Genomic DNA, 17494 nt, shown 5'->3' on the forward strand with positions numbered 1-17494 from the left:
TAGTGTAGCCAGCCGGTCTAGGGAAGTGATTGTCACTCTCTACTCGGCACTGGTGAGGCCGCACTTGGAATACTGTGTCCAGTTCTGGGCCCCGCACTTCAAGAAAGATGTTGAGGTGTTGGAGCGAGTCCAGAGGAGGGCGACCAAGCTGGTGAAGGGTCTGGAGGGTCTGACCTACGAGGAACGGCTGAGGGAGCTGGGGTTGTTTAGCCTGGAGAAGAGGAGGCTCAGAGGTGACCTTATTGCAGTCTACAACTACCTGAAGGGAGGTTGTAGTGAAGTGGGAGTTGGCCTCTTCTCCCGGGCAACTAGCGATAGGACAAGAGGACACAGCCTCAAGCTTTGCCAGGGGAGGTTCAGGTTAGACATTAGGAAGAATTTCTTTTCAGAAAGGGTTATTAGACGTTGGAATGGGCTGCCCAGGGAGGTGGTGGAGTCACCATCTCTGGATGTGTTTAAGAAAAGACTGGACATGGCACTTAGTGCCATGGTCTAGTTGACATGGTGGTGTCAGGGCAATGGTTGGACTCGATGATCCCAGAGGTCTCTTCCAACCTGATTGATTCTGTGATTGGAATGCTATTTGGCATGGTGGGGTTCGATTTGTGTATTTCAATACAACTCTAATATTTTTTTACTAGGTAATGAAACTTTTCTTATATAGAGCTGATGTTGAATGTCCTCTAAGTCATTCAGTTTGTGTGGTGTTGTGTGTGTGTGGTTTTTGTTTGTTTGGGGTTTTTTTTGGTGTTTTTTTTTTTTGAGGGGTGGTTTTTTTTTTGGTTGGTGTTTGTTTTCTTTTTTTTCCAGAACTGCTGCTAGTTTTGCAAACAATAGCAATATTTGGCAGAAATATAGCAATTGTAAATTCAAAAGGAGAATAGACTTTTGAAGGAGGGTGTCACGCTACGGGTTTACCCGCAGTGCATCCCTTCCAAATGAGGGAAGTTGTGAACCAAATTTCGATCCCTGAACACTCGTGAGATAATGGAAGGTTATTAAGCAATTTATTTCTCTGATAATATGAGCAATATACAATTATTTCAAGTTAGTGATCTCAAGGTATAGTCGTTATGCAAACTCTGTAATTCTAGCTTTCAGCTTTTAACATTGCATTCAATTCTAACACAAGTTAGCACGCTTAAATTCTAACACAGAGTTAGTTCGCTTAACACCCTGGGGAGTAACTATGTTAGGTGTTTCTGAACATAGGGGAGGAAAGAGCTGATCAAGAATCAATGCTCACGGTGGCCAACGGGAGAGGATTCGAGTCAAGGTGTTAATCGGGTTCTCATCAATTTCTGTTTCTCCTCTTCTCCAAACTTGTGCTTTGCCACCTTACTTTTATACTCTGATTTGGGGATTTCCAGTGACTTTAGTCATTAATTTGTATCTCTGTTGGCTGGAGTAATTCTCCACTTCTGACATATTCTTTTTCCCCTATTGCGCTTGCGTGAGAGGGGGAAGGGTAGTATTAACCCTTTGTTCCATTTGAGTCAGAGGTCGCGTGGACCCTTGTCGGAATTACCTTTTGCCGTCCTTTTCGAGACACATCAGCAGTTCCAGCAGCCTTGCTGTTGCGGTTTGGAGGCAGGGCCATGTATCCTTCGATACATTCCATACTTCCTCATTTCCTTGCTAAACTGGTCTTCAGTCTCAACGGCCAGGCTTTCTTGTTCCTCATTTCTGAGGCTCCTTTGTTGTTAAGTTAGCTCTTTCTCACAGAGGGCTTCTTGCTGTACTCACTGTGTGTCTTTAAGCATACAACTTATTTCTAGAAGTAAGACTTTGGATGTAGTAAGCTTGTTTAGCTCAGCATATGTTTCCTGTCATTCTTATTAGTCAGTGTTAGAATGTCACAATAGCTGTCTGAAGAGATCTAAGAAACTTTTTTCCCTGGTCTTCTCTAAAACACTCAGTAAAAAGGCTTTCTTTCATCAGATATTTATCATTGTTTGCATATCTTCTTTCTAAATATAGACTCATCTTCTGAATTTGACCACTCTTTCCTGCTTTTTGGAAATTGCTGCTGTTCAGTGGCTGCCTCATGAGTCTGATATACAATTATTTGAATAACTAGAATTTGTTGTCCTTCACTGGCACAGTTGGGCTGAGTTATTTGGTTAGTAGTGTACTCTTCAAACACAGAAGTTTAGTGTTGAAAAGTGCTTTTTAAGTAACTAACTTCAAGTACTAAGTGCTATTCGAGTTTTAATAATGTAGGCATACTGTATGGCTGATGGTTAGCCATCACTAGTTTGATATGTGTCTACACTTGAACATTTTTATGTGTGGAAGAGGCAATGATATGAGAGCATTTGTGGAAGGGATACTATACTGAAAGCATAAGCAAAGAACAGAGTATTTTATGCTCTGTTAATTCACACTAATGTGTAAAGGCTAGAATAAGTGTACTGGGTCTGGTTAGGATGGAGTTAATCTTTTTCATAGCAGCCCTTATGGTGCTATGTTTTAGATTTGTGACCAAAACAGTGCTGGTAAGGTACCAGTGTTTCAGCTATTATTGAACAGTGCTTGTACAGCATCAAGGCCTTCTCTGTTTCGCACTCTGCTTCCCCCCAGGAGTAGGCTAGGGGTGGGCAAGAGGTTGGGAGAGGACACAGCCAGGACAGCTGACCACAACTGACCAGAGATATTCCATGCCATATAGTGTCATGTTTGGCAATAACATTGGTGGTGGTGTTCCAAAGTAATCATTGCTCAGAGGCTGGCTGGGCATCTGTCTGCTGGCGGGAGGTGGTGAGTGATTGCCTTTGTATCACTTGTGGGTTTTGTTTTCTTTTTTTTCTGCCCCCCCCCGCAACTGTCTTTTTCTCAACACCCATAAGTTTTACTTGCTTTTGCCCTTCTAATTCTCTCCCCTGTCCCACTGCGGAGGGGAGTGAGTGAGCGACTGGCTGGGGACTTAGCTGCTGGCTGGGATGGACCCACCACAGTAAGTTAAAAGTTTTCGGCTGTATACAACTTTCTGCCATCCTGTATATTGAATTATGAAATCGTCTTGTTTGTATTAACTTTTGTTTTAAGAAGTTAATATTTTTTGATCTTGTATTAACAAGTCTAGTAAATAATGCCCAATTCAGTTATCAGATTTCATTATTCCCTTAGTTTTATGATCTTTTTATTTGACGTTTCAAATGATTTATAGCTGAATTTTACAACAAATATTCTCTCCCTATACACACTTTCCCTTATTTTTATGATCTTTTTATTTGACGTTTCAAATGATTTATAGCTGAATTTTACAACAAATATTCTCTCCCTATACACACTTTCCCTTATTTTTGTTGTTCATCTGCATGATATTTTGTGCCAGTCATTTAATGAAAGGACATGTTACAAGAAATTAGTCCATCAGTTTATGCAAGACCTGATGAGATTTTAGTTGGAACAGTGCATTCAAGTCTAGGATGGTGTCCTGGTTCTGTGGGGATAAAATTTATAGAAGCAAGTTTGTGGCCAGCCATGGTGATTAAGGCCATTAGCATCCAGGGCAGCTGACCCAGGCTGGCCCACAGGTGTATTCTATGTCATTAACATCAAGTTCACTATAGCTTGTGGGGGGAGAGGGTGGTGTGTGTTGTTTTTTGTGTGGGTGTTTTTTTTTTTTTTTGTGTGTGTGTGGTGTTTTTTTTTTTTGTGCTCTATTCTTTTCTCCCCTCCCCTTTTCTCCTCCTCAACGATTGCGATCCTTGGAGTGACTTGCCGCAACTTTGTGGGCTAAGTATAATTTTGTGTGTTTTGTATTACCATTGATATTGGTTTCTTTATTTTATTAAATGTGTTTAAATTTAATCCACGAGTCTCCTTCCTTTTCCCAATTCCCTTTCTTGGTTGGGGAAGGGACATTGGGTGAGAGAGCAACTGCTTAATGTTTAGCCCTGGGCGTGGGCTAAATGGAGACAGATGGTAACTAAAAATATGGCAAAGTTGTGGGGGAGACTGTCACCAAGATGGTTTTATTAAAATCACTAATTATGATATAAGTCAAATGCAGGAAAGCTGATTTTTAAATTGCATGTAATGTTTTGTATTCATTTAGAGAAAGGTTGTTTCTTGTTCAGTCACTGTTAAAATACTGCTTTGCAGCTAAATGTGTGCTTTAGTCAAAAGTGGTAGCATGTTATGTGAATAGAAGGGTAGTTTTTATGTACACGTATGCACATGAATTTGACTAAAATATGCAACATATAATTTTTGAAGCAATGCTTTTCTTGTCTTAAACTTTTTTTATAGTCAAAGTTTTTTTTAATTGCCTCATTTTAATACATTTGTGACTATAACTAGTGAAAGAAGACTTGTTCTCATTTGCTGTATCTTTCAGAATTTGAGAGTTGATAGACATTCTTCCCTATGTTTTTTCTCTAGCTATAAACAAGTTGACTGCAGCCATTAAGAAAATCCTATTCCTGCACCTGTAGATTAAGCTACTGCTGTCAGGACTAAGATAATGCTGTAATAGATCATGATTCTAAGAATCTAGACTTTATTTTTTGGTAGCTTAATAGTTTCTTTGTATTTATTTAACTGTAGATTAAGTCACTTAGTGTATTTTTTTTATTAGACAAATATTTCATATAGAGGTTTTAAATTTAATGGCCTTAAGAGGAAATATAAATGTATACAAATACTTATCTTCATCCCAGTCTTTATCAGCTCTAGTTGTTTTCTAATGTTGAAGTAGACTGTTGAAATTAAGATGTGTATATATACACATAACAGTTATAAACAAGTAAATAGTATATGTATAGCTATTTTGTTTGATATACATATGAAATATTATGCACTTGTTTTGTGTATTTATGTAAATATAAATGTAACTAACCATATCAAGTAAGTGGATTTCTTAAATTTCATGAAAACCCTCCTTTCATCCATTCTTAGGTTCCGAAGATGCAAAAACCTTAAATTAAGCCACAGAAACAATGTGATGCCTGGTTCCACTACATGAAATATGTAAAATTTTTCTTAATATTGTCACCATTTAAGGCTGGGCAGGTGGTTAAACAGACAGCAGATACTCTCTGTTAACCTCCTCCTTCCCCAGAGAGGAAAAGGAAAAGAGAAAAGGGAGAGAGACTTATGGGTTGGAAAGTTAAAACAGTTTTAATAAACAATAACAAGGAAAAAAAGTATAATAAATAATGAACTATATACAAAACCTGTACTGAACTCCCCTGATGATGACCACGTCACTGCTGACGCTGCAGGGCAGGCGCTGGGCAGTCCCGAAGCACACGCGGCAGCAGGCGGGAACCGGGTTCAGGAGCAAAGGCAGGAGCATGGGCAGGGTCCTCCCAGGATGTCGGCCATAGGGAAAAGAGAGTGTAATCTTCATGGTCCTCTAGTTTTAAACTGAGTATATCATGTGGGTGGGATGGAATACCCTGTTGGTCAGTTTGGGGCACCTGTCCTGTCCGCCCCTCCCCACAGGTGTGGCACTCTACAGTCCCTTCCTCTGTGGGACAAAGACCCAACAGGGACCCTAGTTCCCACAGCAACAGGCCATGTAGTCAACTTCAGGAAGTAGTCATTTAAAAGAAACTTAACTGAAAAGTCTGTTCTAGTCCAAACCAGGACAAATATGAAGTTAGTGTGGTCTATGATAGTGGGCACTTTTGCTCTTCTGCAGAATCAAGTCTGCCTGTCTCTAGCACAGATAAATGCTTCGTTCCTGAAGTTGTTTTCTCAAGCTAAACGTTAAGCAGTCTTTTTTACTGTAGAGTTCATTGGAGGAAAAAATTGCACCTTTTTCTTAATTTTACCAGTTCAGGTAGTGCTGAACCAGAGGTGCTTTTGGCATTATGGGACGCTGTTTCCTCAGCTTCATTGTTCTGAAATGCTTTTCCTGTTCCTGATGGTGTTGGAGGTACTTCAGTGTAGGGAAAGCCAAGAGTTTACAGAATTTTCTGTTGTGCTCTTTGGGTATTGTCCTGGTTTCATGTGATATAACTTATAGAAACAAGTTTCTGTTAGATTTTGTTTCAGTTTGTGGCCAGCCGTGGTGATCAGGGCCATTAGCGGTTAAACCCAGGGCAGCTGACCCAGGCTGGCCCACAGGTGTATTCTATATCATTAACATCAAGTTCACTACAAAAGGGAAAGCTTGGTGGGGGGGGTTTCTTGTTCCTCTCTCCTCCATCCCTGATGATGGTTATTCCTGGAACAACTTGCTACAACTAAGTATAATTTTGTGTGTTTTGTATTATTATTGATTATTTTATTACATTTGTTTAACTTGAACCCATGAGTCTCTGTCTTTTTCCCAGTTCCCTTCCTTAGTTGGGGAAGGGACATTGGGTGAGAGAACAACTGTTGTTGTTCAGCCCCAGGTGGGAGCTAAACAAAGACAGTTTATTTTGTGCCCAACAGAAATAGATCACCTGGGAGAACTATAGACTTTTGCTCTAAGAGTCTCAGAGGCTTGAAGTTTTCACAGATTTGACTGCTTTTGTTACAAGCATTCATTATGTTGGTGTTGGTAGCAGGGTCACTGGGTGGAATTCTCTGGGTTTGGTTTTACAGTTGCTTTTGGGGTGGCTAATCAAATGTGTGGCTTTGTTACTGCTTTTCTGTGGTTTATTGCTTCTGGGCATGGACTTAGAGGTATTACTCTACTATGCTGTTTGGTATTGGTTTATGGTATTATAAGTTCTTTTGGAACTGTGACCATTTCTGATTTCTATGTAGTGGGTGACATGTACTCTCTTTTTCCTCTTAAGGCTGATCTCAATGGCTTTTGAGAATTTTGAATGGCTGTGGGATGTTTCAACCACCATGCTCATATTGTCAGGCCTTTTGAGTGTCTTCCAGTTCTTGCTGTTGCTTAAACATGGGTAGAAGGGTGGGTACAGCTGAGCTGCTGCAACCACTGTAATGGGACCTGCAGCTGTCCTGGCCTCTGTACCTGGCACCACAGCAGCTCCACCCCTATGACAGACACCACAGCTGCCCCAGCACCCACAACTGGCATCGCAAATACTCAGACCCTGACAGTCCCTACAGCAGGTATCTCAGTTATCCCAGAGGCTGTTCAGATCTCTGTACTGGGTACTGCAGTTATTCAACTCTAGGAAGCCCTTGCTGTGATGACCCAGACCTTGGCAACAAGGGCTGTAGCTAATCAGCCACCAGTGATGGGCGATGCAGCTAACCTAGGGACTCAACCAGTGCAAGTATCAGTTGCCCCTGCATAGAAGAAGAAATACACAAATATAGCAGGTTGTGATGGCCTATCAGGGACACCAAAGGAGGATGAGCCAGAGGTAACCACTCGATCCCTATCCCTGAGTGAGATGCGAGATATATGTAAAGATTACAGCTGTCATGAAGGTGAGCAACTTGTTACTTGGCTGCTCTGCTGCTGGGATAATGGAGCTGATGGTTTTGAGTTAGAGGGTAGAGAAGCCAAACAGCTGGGACCAATGGCTAGAGAAGTGGGTATTGATAGGGGTCCTGCAGATGATGCAGAGCCCCTCACTCTCTGGTGGTGACTCCTGCGAAGCCTAAGGAACAGGTATCCCTTTAGGGATGATGTCACATACCACCCAGGCAAGTGGGCAACCATTGAGAGAGGTGTTAAGAATCTGAGGTAAATAGCTGTGCAGGAGCTGATCTTTGCTGACCTGGATGACTCACAGACACCACTAGATCCAGATGCACTCAGAGTTACCGGACCCATGTGGCGCAAGTGGGTACAGACTGCGCCACCATCATATGGCAACTCATTAGCGTTATTTAGCTGGGCAGATGCTGATGCACCAATGGTGTGCGACATAGATAATTGGATGCAGCAATATGCAGACAACCCCTTTTCCTCCCCATGGGCCAGCGTCTCCGCTGTGGATAAACAGTGTGACAAATCCACAGAACCGCTTGGTGAGGTGTTGGAAAAATTGTCCCCGATGGAGGACAGACCACACTCCCTGCCTGCACTGATGAATGTCTCAGCCATTAGGAGACAGTGTTCCCCTGCAAGACCTACTCAGTAGAGACAGTACGCATCACGAGGCACCCTGTGGTTTTTCCTGTGTGACCATGGAGAAGACATGAGGAAATGGGATGAAAAACCTACCTCGGCTTTACGGACACACGTACGTAAGTTGCAAGGTGAACCTATTATGAACGGGGCTTCTTCCAGGAGATTTGTTGCTCCAGTTTCCAATGGGAAGCTCTCCAGACAGCATAGATGGGCTTTGGGCCCCTATTTACCAGACACGAATAATGGTGATCAAATCTATGTGAGCTGCTCGAACTGAGATGTTGATAATGGATGCTATGTTCAGGATTAGAGTGGCCCTGCCTCCACCCAAGGGGAGGATAGGAACAGCTGTGTTTTTTGGACTGTGTGGGTTCTGATGGCCTGGCACATCAGACTCACAGCAGTATAAGGCTCTAGTGGACACTGGTACACAATGCACCCTAATGCCCTCAAACTATAAAGGGACAGAATCAATTTGTATCTCTGGCATGACAGGGGGCTCCCAAGAGCTGACTGTATTGAAAGCTGAAGTGAATCTGACTGGGACTGAGTGGCAGATGCACCCTATTATGACCGGCCCAGATGCCCCATGCATTCTTAGTATAGATTACCTGAGAAGAGGGTATTTCAAGGACCCTAGGGGGTACCGGTGGGCATTTGGTGTCGCGGCTGTGGAGATGAAAGAAGTGAAACAGCTGTCTACCCTGCCTGGTCTATCAGAGGACCCTTTTATTGTGGGGCTGCTGAGGGTCGAGAAGCAAAAGGTGCCCGTTGCTACTACAACGGTCCACTGACGACAATATCGTACTAATAGAGACTCCCTGATCCCCATCTATGAGCTGATCCATCAACTGGAGAACCAAGGAGTGATCAGAAAACGCGCTCCCCCTTCAACAGTCCCATATGGCCAGTGCAAAAGTCCAGTGGGGAATGGAGATTAACTGTGGACCATTGTGGCTTGAATGAAGTCACACCACTGCTGAGTGCTGCCGTACCGGACATGTTAGAACTCCACTACGAAATGGAGTCAAAGGCAGCCAAATGCTGTGTCACAATTGATATTGCAAATGCATTTTTCTCTATTGCTTTGGCAGCAGAGTGTAGGCAACAGTTTGCTTTCACCTGGAGGAGCATTCAGTACACCTGGAATCGACAGCCCCAGGGGTGGAAACACAGCCCCACCATTTGCCATGGACTGATCCAGACTGCACTGGAGAAGGTTGGAGCTCGGGAACACCTGCAATATATTGCTGCCATCATTGTATGGGGTGATACAGCAGGAGAAGCTTTTGAAAAAGGGGAAAAAGTAATTCGAATCCTTCTAGAAGCTGGTTTTGCCATGAAACGTGGAAATGTCAAGGGACCTGCAAAAGAGATCCAGTTTTTAGGGATCAAGTGGCAGGATGGCTGCTGTCAGATCCCAATGGATGTGATTAAAAAAATAACAGCCATGTCGCCAACTAACAAAAAGGAGACACACGCTTTCCTAGGCATAGTAGGCTTCTGGAGGATGCACATTCCCCATTACGTTCAGATTGTGAGCCCTCTCTATGCAGTGACTCGAAAGAAGAATGACTTTAAATGGGGCCCTGAGCAACAACAGGCTTTTGAGCAAATTAAGATATAGTCCATGCAGTGGCCCTTGGACCAGTCCAGATGGGACCAGATGTAAATAATGTCCTCTACACTGCAGCTGGGGAGAATGGCCCTACCTGGAGCCTCTGGCAAAAGGCACCAGGAGAGACTCAAGGTTGACCCCTGGGGTTTTGGAGCTGGGGATACAGAGGGTCAGAGGACAGTTATACTCCAACAGAAAAAGAGATACTGGCAGCCTATGAAGAAGTTTGAGCTGCCTCAGAAGTAATTGGTACTGAGGCACAGCTCCTCCTGGCACCCAGATTGCCAGTGTTGAACTGGATGTTTAATGGGAAGACCCCCTCTACGCATCATGCAACTGATGCTACGTGGAGTAAGTGGGTTGCATTGATTACTCAGTGGGCCCGAATAGGGAACCTCAGTTGCCCAGGAATTCTGGAAGTAATTATGGACTGGCCAGAAGGCAAAGGTTTTGGCATGTTGCCAGAGGAGGAGGTCATGTGTGCTGAAGAGGCCCCACCATATAATAAACTGTCAGAAAATGAGAAGCATCATGCCTTGTTCACTGATGGGTCTTGTATTGTAGACAAACAGGGAAAGTGGAAAGCTGCTGTGTGGAGTCCTATGTGACAAGTGGCAGAAGCAGCTGAGGGAGATGGTGAGTCAAGTCAGTATGCAGAAGTAAAAGCCATCCAGCTGGCTCTAGATATTGCTGACCAAGAGAAATGGCCAGTACTCTACCTGTACACTGACTCATGGATGGTAGCAAATGCCCTGTGGGGATGGCTGAAGCACTGGAAGAAAAACAACTGACAGTGCAGAGGCAAACACATATGGGCAGCCAAATTGTGGCAGGATGTTGCTACCCAATTAGAGAAGGTGGTTGTGAAGGTATATCACATAGATGCTCACGTACCCAAGAGCAGAGCCACTGAGGAACATCAAAACAACCAGCAGGTGGATCAAGCTGCTAAGATCAAAGTGTCTCAAGTAGACCTGGACTGGCAGCATAAAGGTGAATTATTTTTAGCTCGGTGGGCCCATAGTACATCAGGTCGTCAAGGCAGAGATGCCACATAGAGATGGGCCTGTGACCGAGGGGTGGATTTGACCATGGACACCATTGCACAGGTCATCCACAAATGTGAAACATGCTCTGCAATTAAACAAGCCAAAGGCTGAAACCCCTGTGGTATGGAGGACGATGGCTGAAATCTAAGTATGGAGACACCTGGCAGATTGATTACATCTCACTTCCACGAACCTGACAAAGCAAGCGCTATGTGCTCACAATGGTGGAAGCAAGTACCAGCTGGCTGGAAACATACCCTGTGCCTCATGCCACTGCCTGTAACACTGTTATGGGCCTTGAAAAGTAAGTTTTGTGGTGACATGTCACTCCAGAAAGAATGGAGTCATACAACAGGACTCATTTCTGAAATAGCCTTTGTCCTGGTTTCATTGGGATTTTGTTTCAGTTTCTGGCCAGCCATGGTGATCAGGGCCATTAGCAGCTAAATCTGGGGCAGCTGACCCAGGCTGCCCCACAGGTGTATTTTATATCACTAACAATCAAGTTCATTATAGAAAGGAGGGCTTGCTGAGAAGAGGTGGGGCTGTTTTTGCTCTCCTCTCTTCTGGTCTCCTTTTTGGTTTCTTTATTTTATTAAATCTGTTTAATTGTAACCCATGAGTCTTCCTTTTGTTCCCAGTTTCCTTCCTCGGTTTGGGAAGGGACATTTGGTGAGAGAAAAATTGTTATTGTTTAGCCTCTGGTGAGGGTTAAACAAAGCCTCATAGACACCTGGGCTAAAGATAAGGGATATATCACATGCCCTACCATGCACCAACTGCTGGGAAAGTGGAACAGTGTAATGGACTGTTGAAGACTACACTGAAAATGATGGGTGATGGGACCTTCAAAAACTGGGATGAACACTTAAGAAAGGCCACCTGGTTAGTTAATACCAGGGCATCTGTCTATCAGGCTGGCCCTGCTCAATCCGAACTGTTGCACACCTTAGAGGGGAGTAGGTCCCTATGGTTCATGCAAGAAATATGTTGGGGAAAACAGTTTGGATTACTCCTGCCTTGAGCAAAGGCAAACCCACTTGTGGAATTGCTTTTGTTCAAGGACCTGTGTGTATGTGGTGCATGATGCAGGAGGATGGGGAAGTTAAATGTGTGTTTTCTATTATCATTTATATTGGTTTCTTTATTAAATCTGTTTAACCCCTGTGTCTTCCTCCTTTTCCCAGTTCCTGTCCTCTGTTTGAAAGGGACATTGGGTGAGAGAGCAACTGTTATTGTTTAGCCCCGGTTGCGGGCTAAACAAAGACAGGTGTATAGTTGTGGAGTCCAGTGGTCAACGTAGCAGGATACAGTTTTCTTCCCTTCTCTGTTAAGAGCTTTTTCCCTTATAAATCAAATGTTTGACAGATGGAGTTTTTTATAGGCTGTGTTAATCTAGTTTTGTAAGAAGCTCAGGATGGAATGATGTTATTTCGGGGGCAGAGAAAGAGGTGGATATTTATAGGCTTTTTTTAGTGAAAACAAACTTTTTTTAGAGTTTTATATGATATAATGATATGTGTTGACTCATTGCTTGTATACATACGCATACATTTACAGAACTGTTTTCTCTTCTAGGATCCTTCTGTTACACAAGTGACAAGAAATGTTCCTCCAGGGCTAGATGAGTACAATCCTTTCTCTGATTCAAGAACAGTAAGCACATTTATTTATTAGTAATGCTGTTAATTTTTTTAGGTAAGATTTGTGGGGTATTGTTTTCAGAGTTTGGGACTGATCTAAAACATACAAATTGGGGAACGAGAGGCTGGAGAGCAGCACTGCGGAAAGAGATCTAGGTGTTTGGGTTGATGGCAAGTTGAATATGAGTCAACAGTGTGCCCTGAGAGCCAAAAGGGTCAGCTGGGTCCTGGGGTGCATCAAGCACAGCATAACTAGCCGGTCGAGGGAGGTGATTGTCCCTCTCTACATTGCACTTGTGCAGCCCCACCTCGAGTACTGTGTGCAGTTTTGGGCGCCTCGATATAAGAAGGATATCAAACTATTAGAGTGTGTCCAGAGGAGGGTGACCAAGATGGTGAAAGGCCTCGAGGGCAAGACTTAGGAGGAGTGGCTGAGGTCACTTGGCTTGTTCAGCTTGGAGAAGAGAAGGCTGAGGGGTGACCTCATCACAGTCTACAACTTCCTCAAGGGGGGCAGCGGAGGGGCAGGTGCTCAACTCCTTTCTCTGGTGACCAGCAATAGGATATGTGGAAATGGAATGAAGCTGCATCAGGGGAAGTTCAGATTGGATGTTAAGAAAAGGTTCTTCACTGAGAGAGGGTGGTCGGTCACTGGAACAGGCTCCCAAGGGAAATGGTCATGGCACCAGGCCTGTCAGAGTTCCAAGGAGTGTCTGGATGATGCCCTTAGTCATATGGTTTAGTTTTAGGTAGTCCTGTGAGGAGCAGGGAGTTGGACTCGATGATCCTTATGGGTCTGTCCTGGTTTGGCCTAAACCAGGCCAATTTTGCTTTCAGCGATTTTTGCTTTCAGCGATTTTTGCTTTCAGCGAAGTCTCTTCTAAGTAACTGCACTTTCTGAAACTAACTGCATGTTTTGCAGACAGTGTCTGCTTCTAGGACTGATAATGCTCAAAGTTTGTAGTTATCACTGAGGCACCGGTAGGGATGTTATGCAGAAAGGCTCTTGCTGTACTTAGTCTTAGAGAAACCAAGGTCACTGCTAAATTCCTCACTGCTTACGAGTGAAGAGCCGCAGGGGGGTTGCAGTTGTTTTTTGCCTCTAATTTTTGTAGCTTTAATTTACTTTATGCTTATTTTCACCCAGGGTGGGGGGGAATACAAGGTATGGGGTAGTAAATTCATACTGTAACAGCATTTCTCGGTGATTACTTTTTGATAGTGAAGATCTTGTGCAAGATCTGCAAAATGTATCAATGATTGCTGCCTGTCAGTATAATTTTTAAACATTCAAATACTATAGTTTTCAAATGTAGACTTATATTTCCTGTGGGAAATCTGGTAGTGCTGATAGGGAATGTTGGTATTTGAGTCTTTGCAATACAACAGTAAGGTTTCATACCTTAGGTTTTTAAAATGCTAGAGTGGAAGAAGCTGCTTTTTTTTTTTTTGAGCTAGCAACAATATTTAATAATTCTCCAAAATTTTTTCTCCTAACTCACAATACCACAAATTATATTTGATTTATTTTTCTGAAGCCTGAAGAGTTTCAGATAATAAATTATAAATGTCAGGTATGTCCGTTTAAAATCAGTAGGTCTTGTTTAAAAAAAAAAATCTAGAGTTACTTTGACTTTTTTTATTACTTATCTACTTATTTTAACATGCAGCTCTGTGGGAAAAGGAAAACCTTAACCATATACTTCAGTTATCTGGCTTCTAACAGTCAGCTGTGTATATATAAAAAATTCTAATTTCTCATTACAGTTGTCACTCATACAGAAAAATTGGGAGGATGGGGAAAATCTTGAAGTCAGTGTTCAGATCTACTGAACATGTGCTATGTTCATGCACTGTGATTCAATTAATAATCTATGGGATGTTACCAAACTTATAAAATTTGTCTATTGAATGAGCAGTTCTTTCTGCAGAGGAAAGAAATGAACTTGTGCAGGCTTTCTTTTCAGTAAAGTATATATTCAGCTAAGAGTGCAGTAATAATCAACCTTTAGATTATACTCCCCTTCCTCTTTCTGCATCTTGTGGATGCTGAATACGTAAAGTAGTATTCCATAATTATATGCATTTGCAGGAATGTGCTTAGATACCTGAGGATATGCTCACAATTACATGTGCTCACCTCTTTTTGTACCAGCATTTTGTGCAAGAGAAGGTTATACTATGTGTATACAAATGTATGCAACAGGAGTAAGGGAAAATAAAGTGGAATTTGAATGCCTTTAAGGATTGGATGAACAGAGGTAGAAAGCAGGGTCTGTGAATATTAGACTTGGAGGATTACAATGCCCATCAGGGTAGGGATAGAAATTACTCTGTATTTTGTGTTCTGCTCAGAGCAAAAACAGATGTGCTCTTCAGTTTGAGAATCACTGGCCTGTAAGACTTTAAATGATGTTTGTGTTTCACTACAAGTAACAGCATATAGTTGTAGTCTTTAAGGAAGCTGAGAATGGTATGCTTCAATTAGAAATCCAAATTTTTCCTGTTTATACATCTTAGCTAATGCTAAAATGGTATCTTATGGTCTATAGCATTAACTCAGCATTAACCTTCTTCCCCCCTTCCCTCCAAATTCAAGTTAATAAAACATTCTGGACTGCACAAATATTTCTCCATTGCAAATCCAGGCAGGGATATGTTTCTTCTGTGAGAAAGTGACTTCAAACTCTGAATACTGACATTGATTATCTTAGCTCAGTTGTGTTCTCCCTTTGCCAAGGGAGATGCTGCCTATCAATTCTTTCTTGGTTATCAGGATAGTACAGAAAAAAAAAAAGTAAATTGTATTCCCCTCCCCCTGTATTTCTAATTATTATTTATTTTTTTTTTTTTAGTATTTCAGTGTATTCACCTTTTCTCTGTCAACTTACATCCTTCACATCTGCAGTAGGAAATTTGGTAGGAAAATAACATGTAAGATATAATGAGGAAAATGAATGGGCATAGGAGACTTTAGGTCTCAAGTGTCACACCTTGATATGTAATGTAAGAAATCCAGAGTCTTTCTTTTTCGGCTTATCAAATTTCAAAGCTTGTCTCAGTTTTGATTGTTAAACCAAACAAAGTTTTCAGTGAATGGTATAAATGTCAGACTAAATATCGTTGCCTGCATCTTCAGTGGTTTTGTCTCCAGCTCTAACAGTCACCATGGAGAGGACTTTGTCTTTTTTCATGTTTCTGAAAAGAACAAGGAACAGATTAGATTAGACAATTAGTATTTTTACTTCATCATTTAATGAAACTACTGTTAAAGAAGGCTTTTAAACTCTTCCAGTTTCTACAAGTATTGCTAATGCAGGTTGAACTCCTCTGAGCACTGTGTATATATGTATAACATGTATAGACACAATAATGCATATAGAATGCACTTTCAAACTGATACATTACAATTTTGAAAAAATTAATTACTGGAGGTGGGGGGTTTTTTTGGTTGGTTTTAAGAGGCATATTTGAATGTATTTTTTTCAGTAAATTCCTGGACAGCTCCTCTCCTATCTTGCATTCACACACAGTGAAGTGTTTATAGGAAATCAGATTGATCAGCTACACCTGGCTTCTTTTGGAAGTCTTCCCCCCCCCCCCCCCCCCCCATGAATAAACTACTTCACCCACATGGGAAAATCTATTCAAGAGAGAACTACTTTTGAGCATTTATCTCCAGCCAACCTCTTCTCTTCAGGAGAGGTCATACTAATTTGCTTTTTCTCCTAGTGCAGCTGTGACAACAAGGCATGAAATAAAAAGATCTATCCCAGAAGTACCATTTGGGGTAGGGACAAAAAGGGGTGCTGTAGACAGAGGTTGGTTGAACTTCAGAATATGAGTATCTTATATAATCTGTCACTGAGGGTCAAAGACCATGGATCTGTGAATTAAAGTCTCTCTAAAAGCAGTCAACTTGATTCCCCTGGCCAAATGTGGGTGGTATATCATGATATGATATGATATTATTCAGTGATGGCTGGAGGTTATTGCAGTCCTCACAATACAAGTCTGAATAATTAGTGCTAGAGTTACACCCTTAAGAAGACAAAATTGCCAATCATCTGTCTTGCTGTGAATGTCTTGTCAGTCCTATCTAGGCTGTAAGTCAGTCATGTATCTCTCTCCCATACCCAAATCCCTAAGCCACCAATAGCACTTGGACAGGTAACCAACACCCCATGAACAGACAGGTATGGTAAAGTAAGTGCCAAGTCATAGGTTGCAAGGGACCTCTGGAGGTCATCTTTTTCAATCTCCCCTATTCAAAGTTGGTCACTAAGTCACATTGCTCAGCATCTTGTCCTGGTGAATTTTGAATATATCCAGGGATGGAGATCCTGTGACCTCACTGGGCAACCTGTCCCAGTGTTTGGCAGTTCTTGCAGTGAATTTTTTTCCCCCTAATATCTAATTAGTTTGCTGTGTTCCAACAAGTAACATGCTGTGTAATAAAAGCAGCAGCATCTTTTCCCAGCAATCCCATGTGTATGCTGATCAATAAGGGAATCAAAATGTATGTTTCATTTCTTATACATAGTAAATTATATATTAGGGCAGAATTCTACAGCATTAGCCTGATATGTGGACAAGCCAGACTTTGCTTCAGTAAGTATGAGATTAGGAAATGAAAGAATTCTTACAGGATGATTGTGACGTTCTTCTCAGGTAAGAAACACTGATCAAGTCTTGTTTTAAAATTTTCATTATGCCTGATGTGGGGCCAAGTCTTCTAGGTTCCATAAGGATGGACTGAACTGTTAAATTTGAGAGGGGAAGGAAGAGGCTTGACTTCTGCTGCCCTGAAGCCACCTGAGAAGCCTATATCTACCCATCTACTTCTGAGACAAAAGAAGGCACAGTAGTTTTTGGGATGCTCTGGTATGAACTGCATAAGATGTTCATCAAGGTTAAAGGAGTTACCTGGCAAATGCCAGATTCACTGGTTTCTTTCAAAGCTGCCTCAGCAATTTTTATTCCTAGAAATCCTATGTCAATAAAAATCAAAATAACATAGAGAGACAAAAGTATACTGAACAATGAGAATTCCTGTTCTGCTTATTTAATAGTTATGGATCTCAGTGTCTTTATGAAATGTCCATTACTTCTCAAAACTACTTTCTGCAGTTACCTAGTTTGACATCTTCAGGATTTTGATAGTTATTGACCAAGTGTCTCT

General features: G+C 42.0%; 1 protein-coding gene across 3 annotated transcripts in view; it reads left to right on the forward strand.

Moving 5' to 3' along the window:
• The window catches only part of LOC137677084 (secretory carrier-associated membrane protein 1-like), a 99930-nt gene that overhangs the window by 16261 nt on the left and 66175 nt on the right, over positions 1-17494 (forward strand). The window contains exons 1-2 of one of the 3 annotated variants that reach the window (XM_068424270.1): positions 10102-10973; positions 12248-12325. The exons of 1 other annotated variant lie outside the window; for it this stretch is intronic. Coding sequence is in view for 1 of the 2 variants with exons in the window: in XM_068424268.1 (XP_068280369.1) it covers positions 12248-12325 (78 nt within the window). In the remaining variant the exon portion in view is untranslated. Of the gene's footprint in view, positions 1-10101; positions 10974-12247; positions 12326-17494 lie in introns of those variants that run through there. One more of the 3 variants, XM_068424268.1, reaches the window with a different exon arrangement.

This window comes from Nyctibius grandis (assembly GCF_013368605.1).
Source record: "Nyctibius grandis isolate bNycGra1 chromosome W unlocalized genomic scaffold, bNycGra1.pri SUPER_W_unloc_1, whole genome shotgun sequence".
Taxonomy (NCBI): Eukaryota; Metazoa; Chordata; class Aves; order Nyctibiiformes; family Nyctibiidae; genus Nyctibius; species Nyctibius grandis.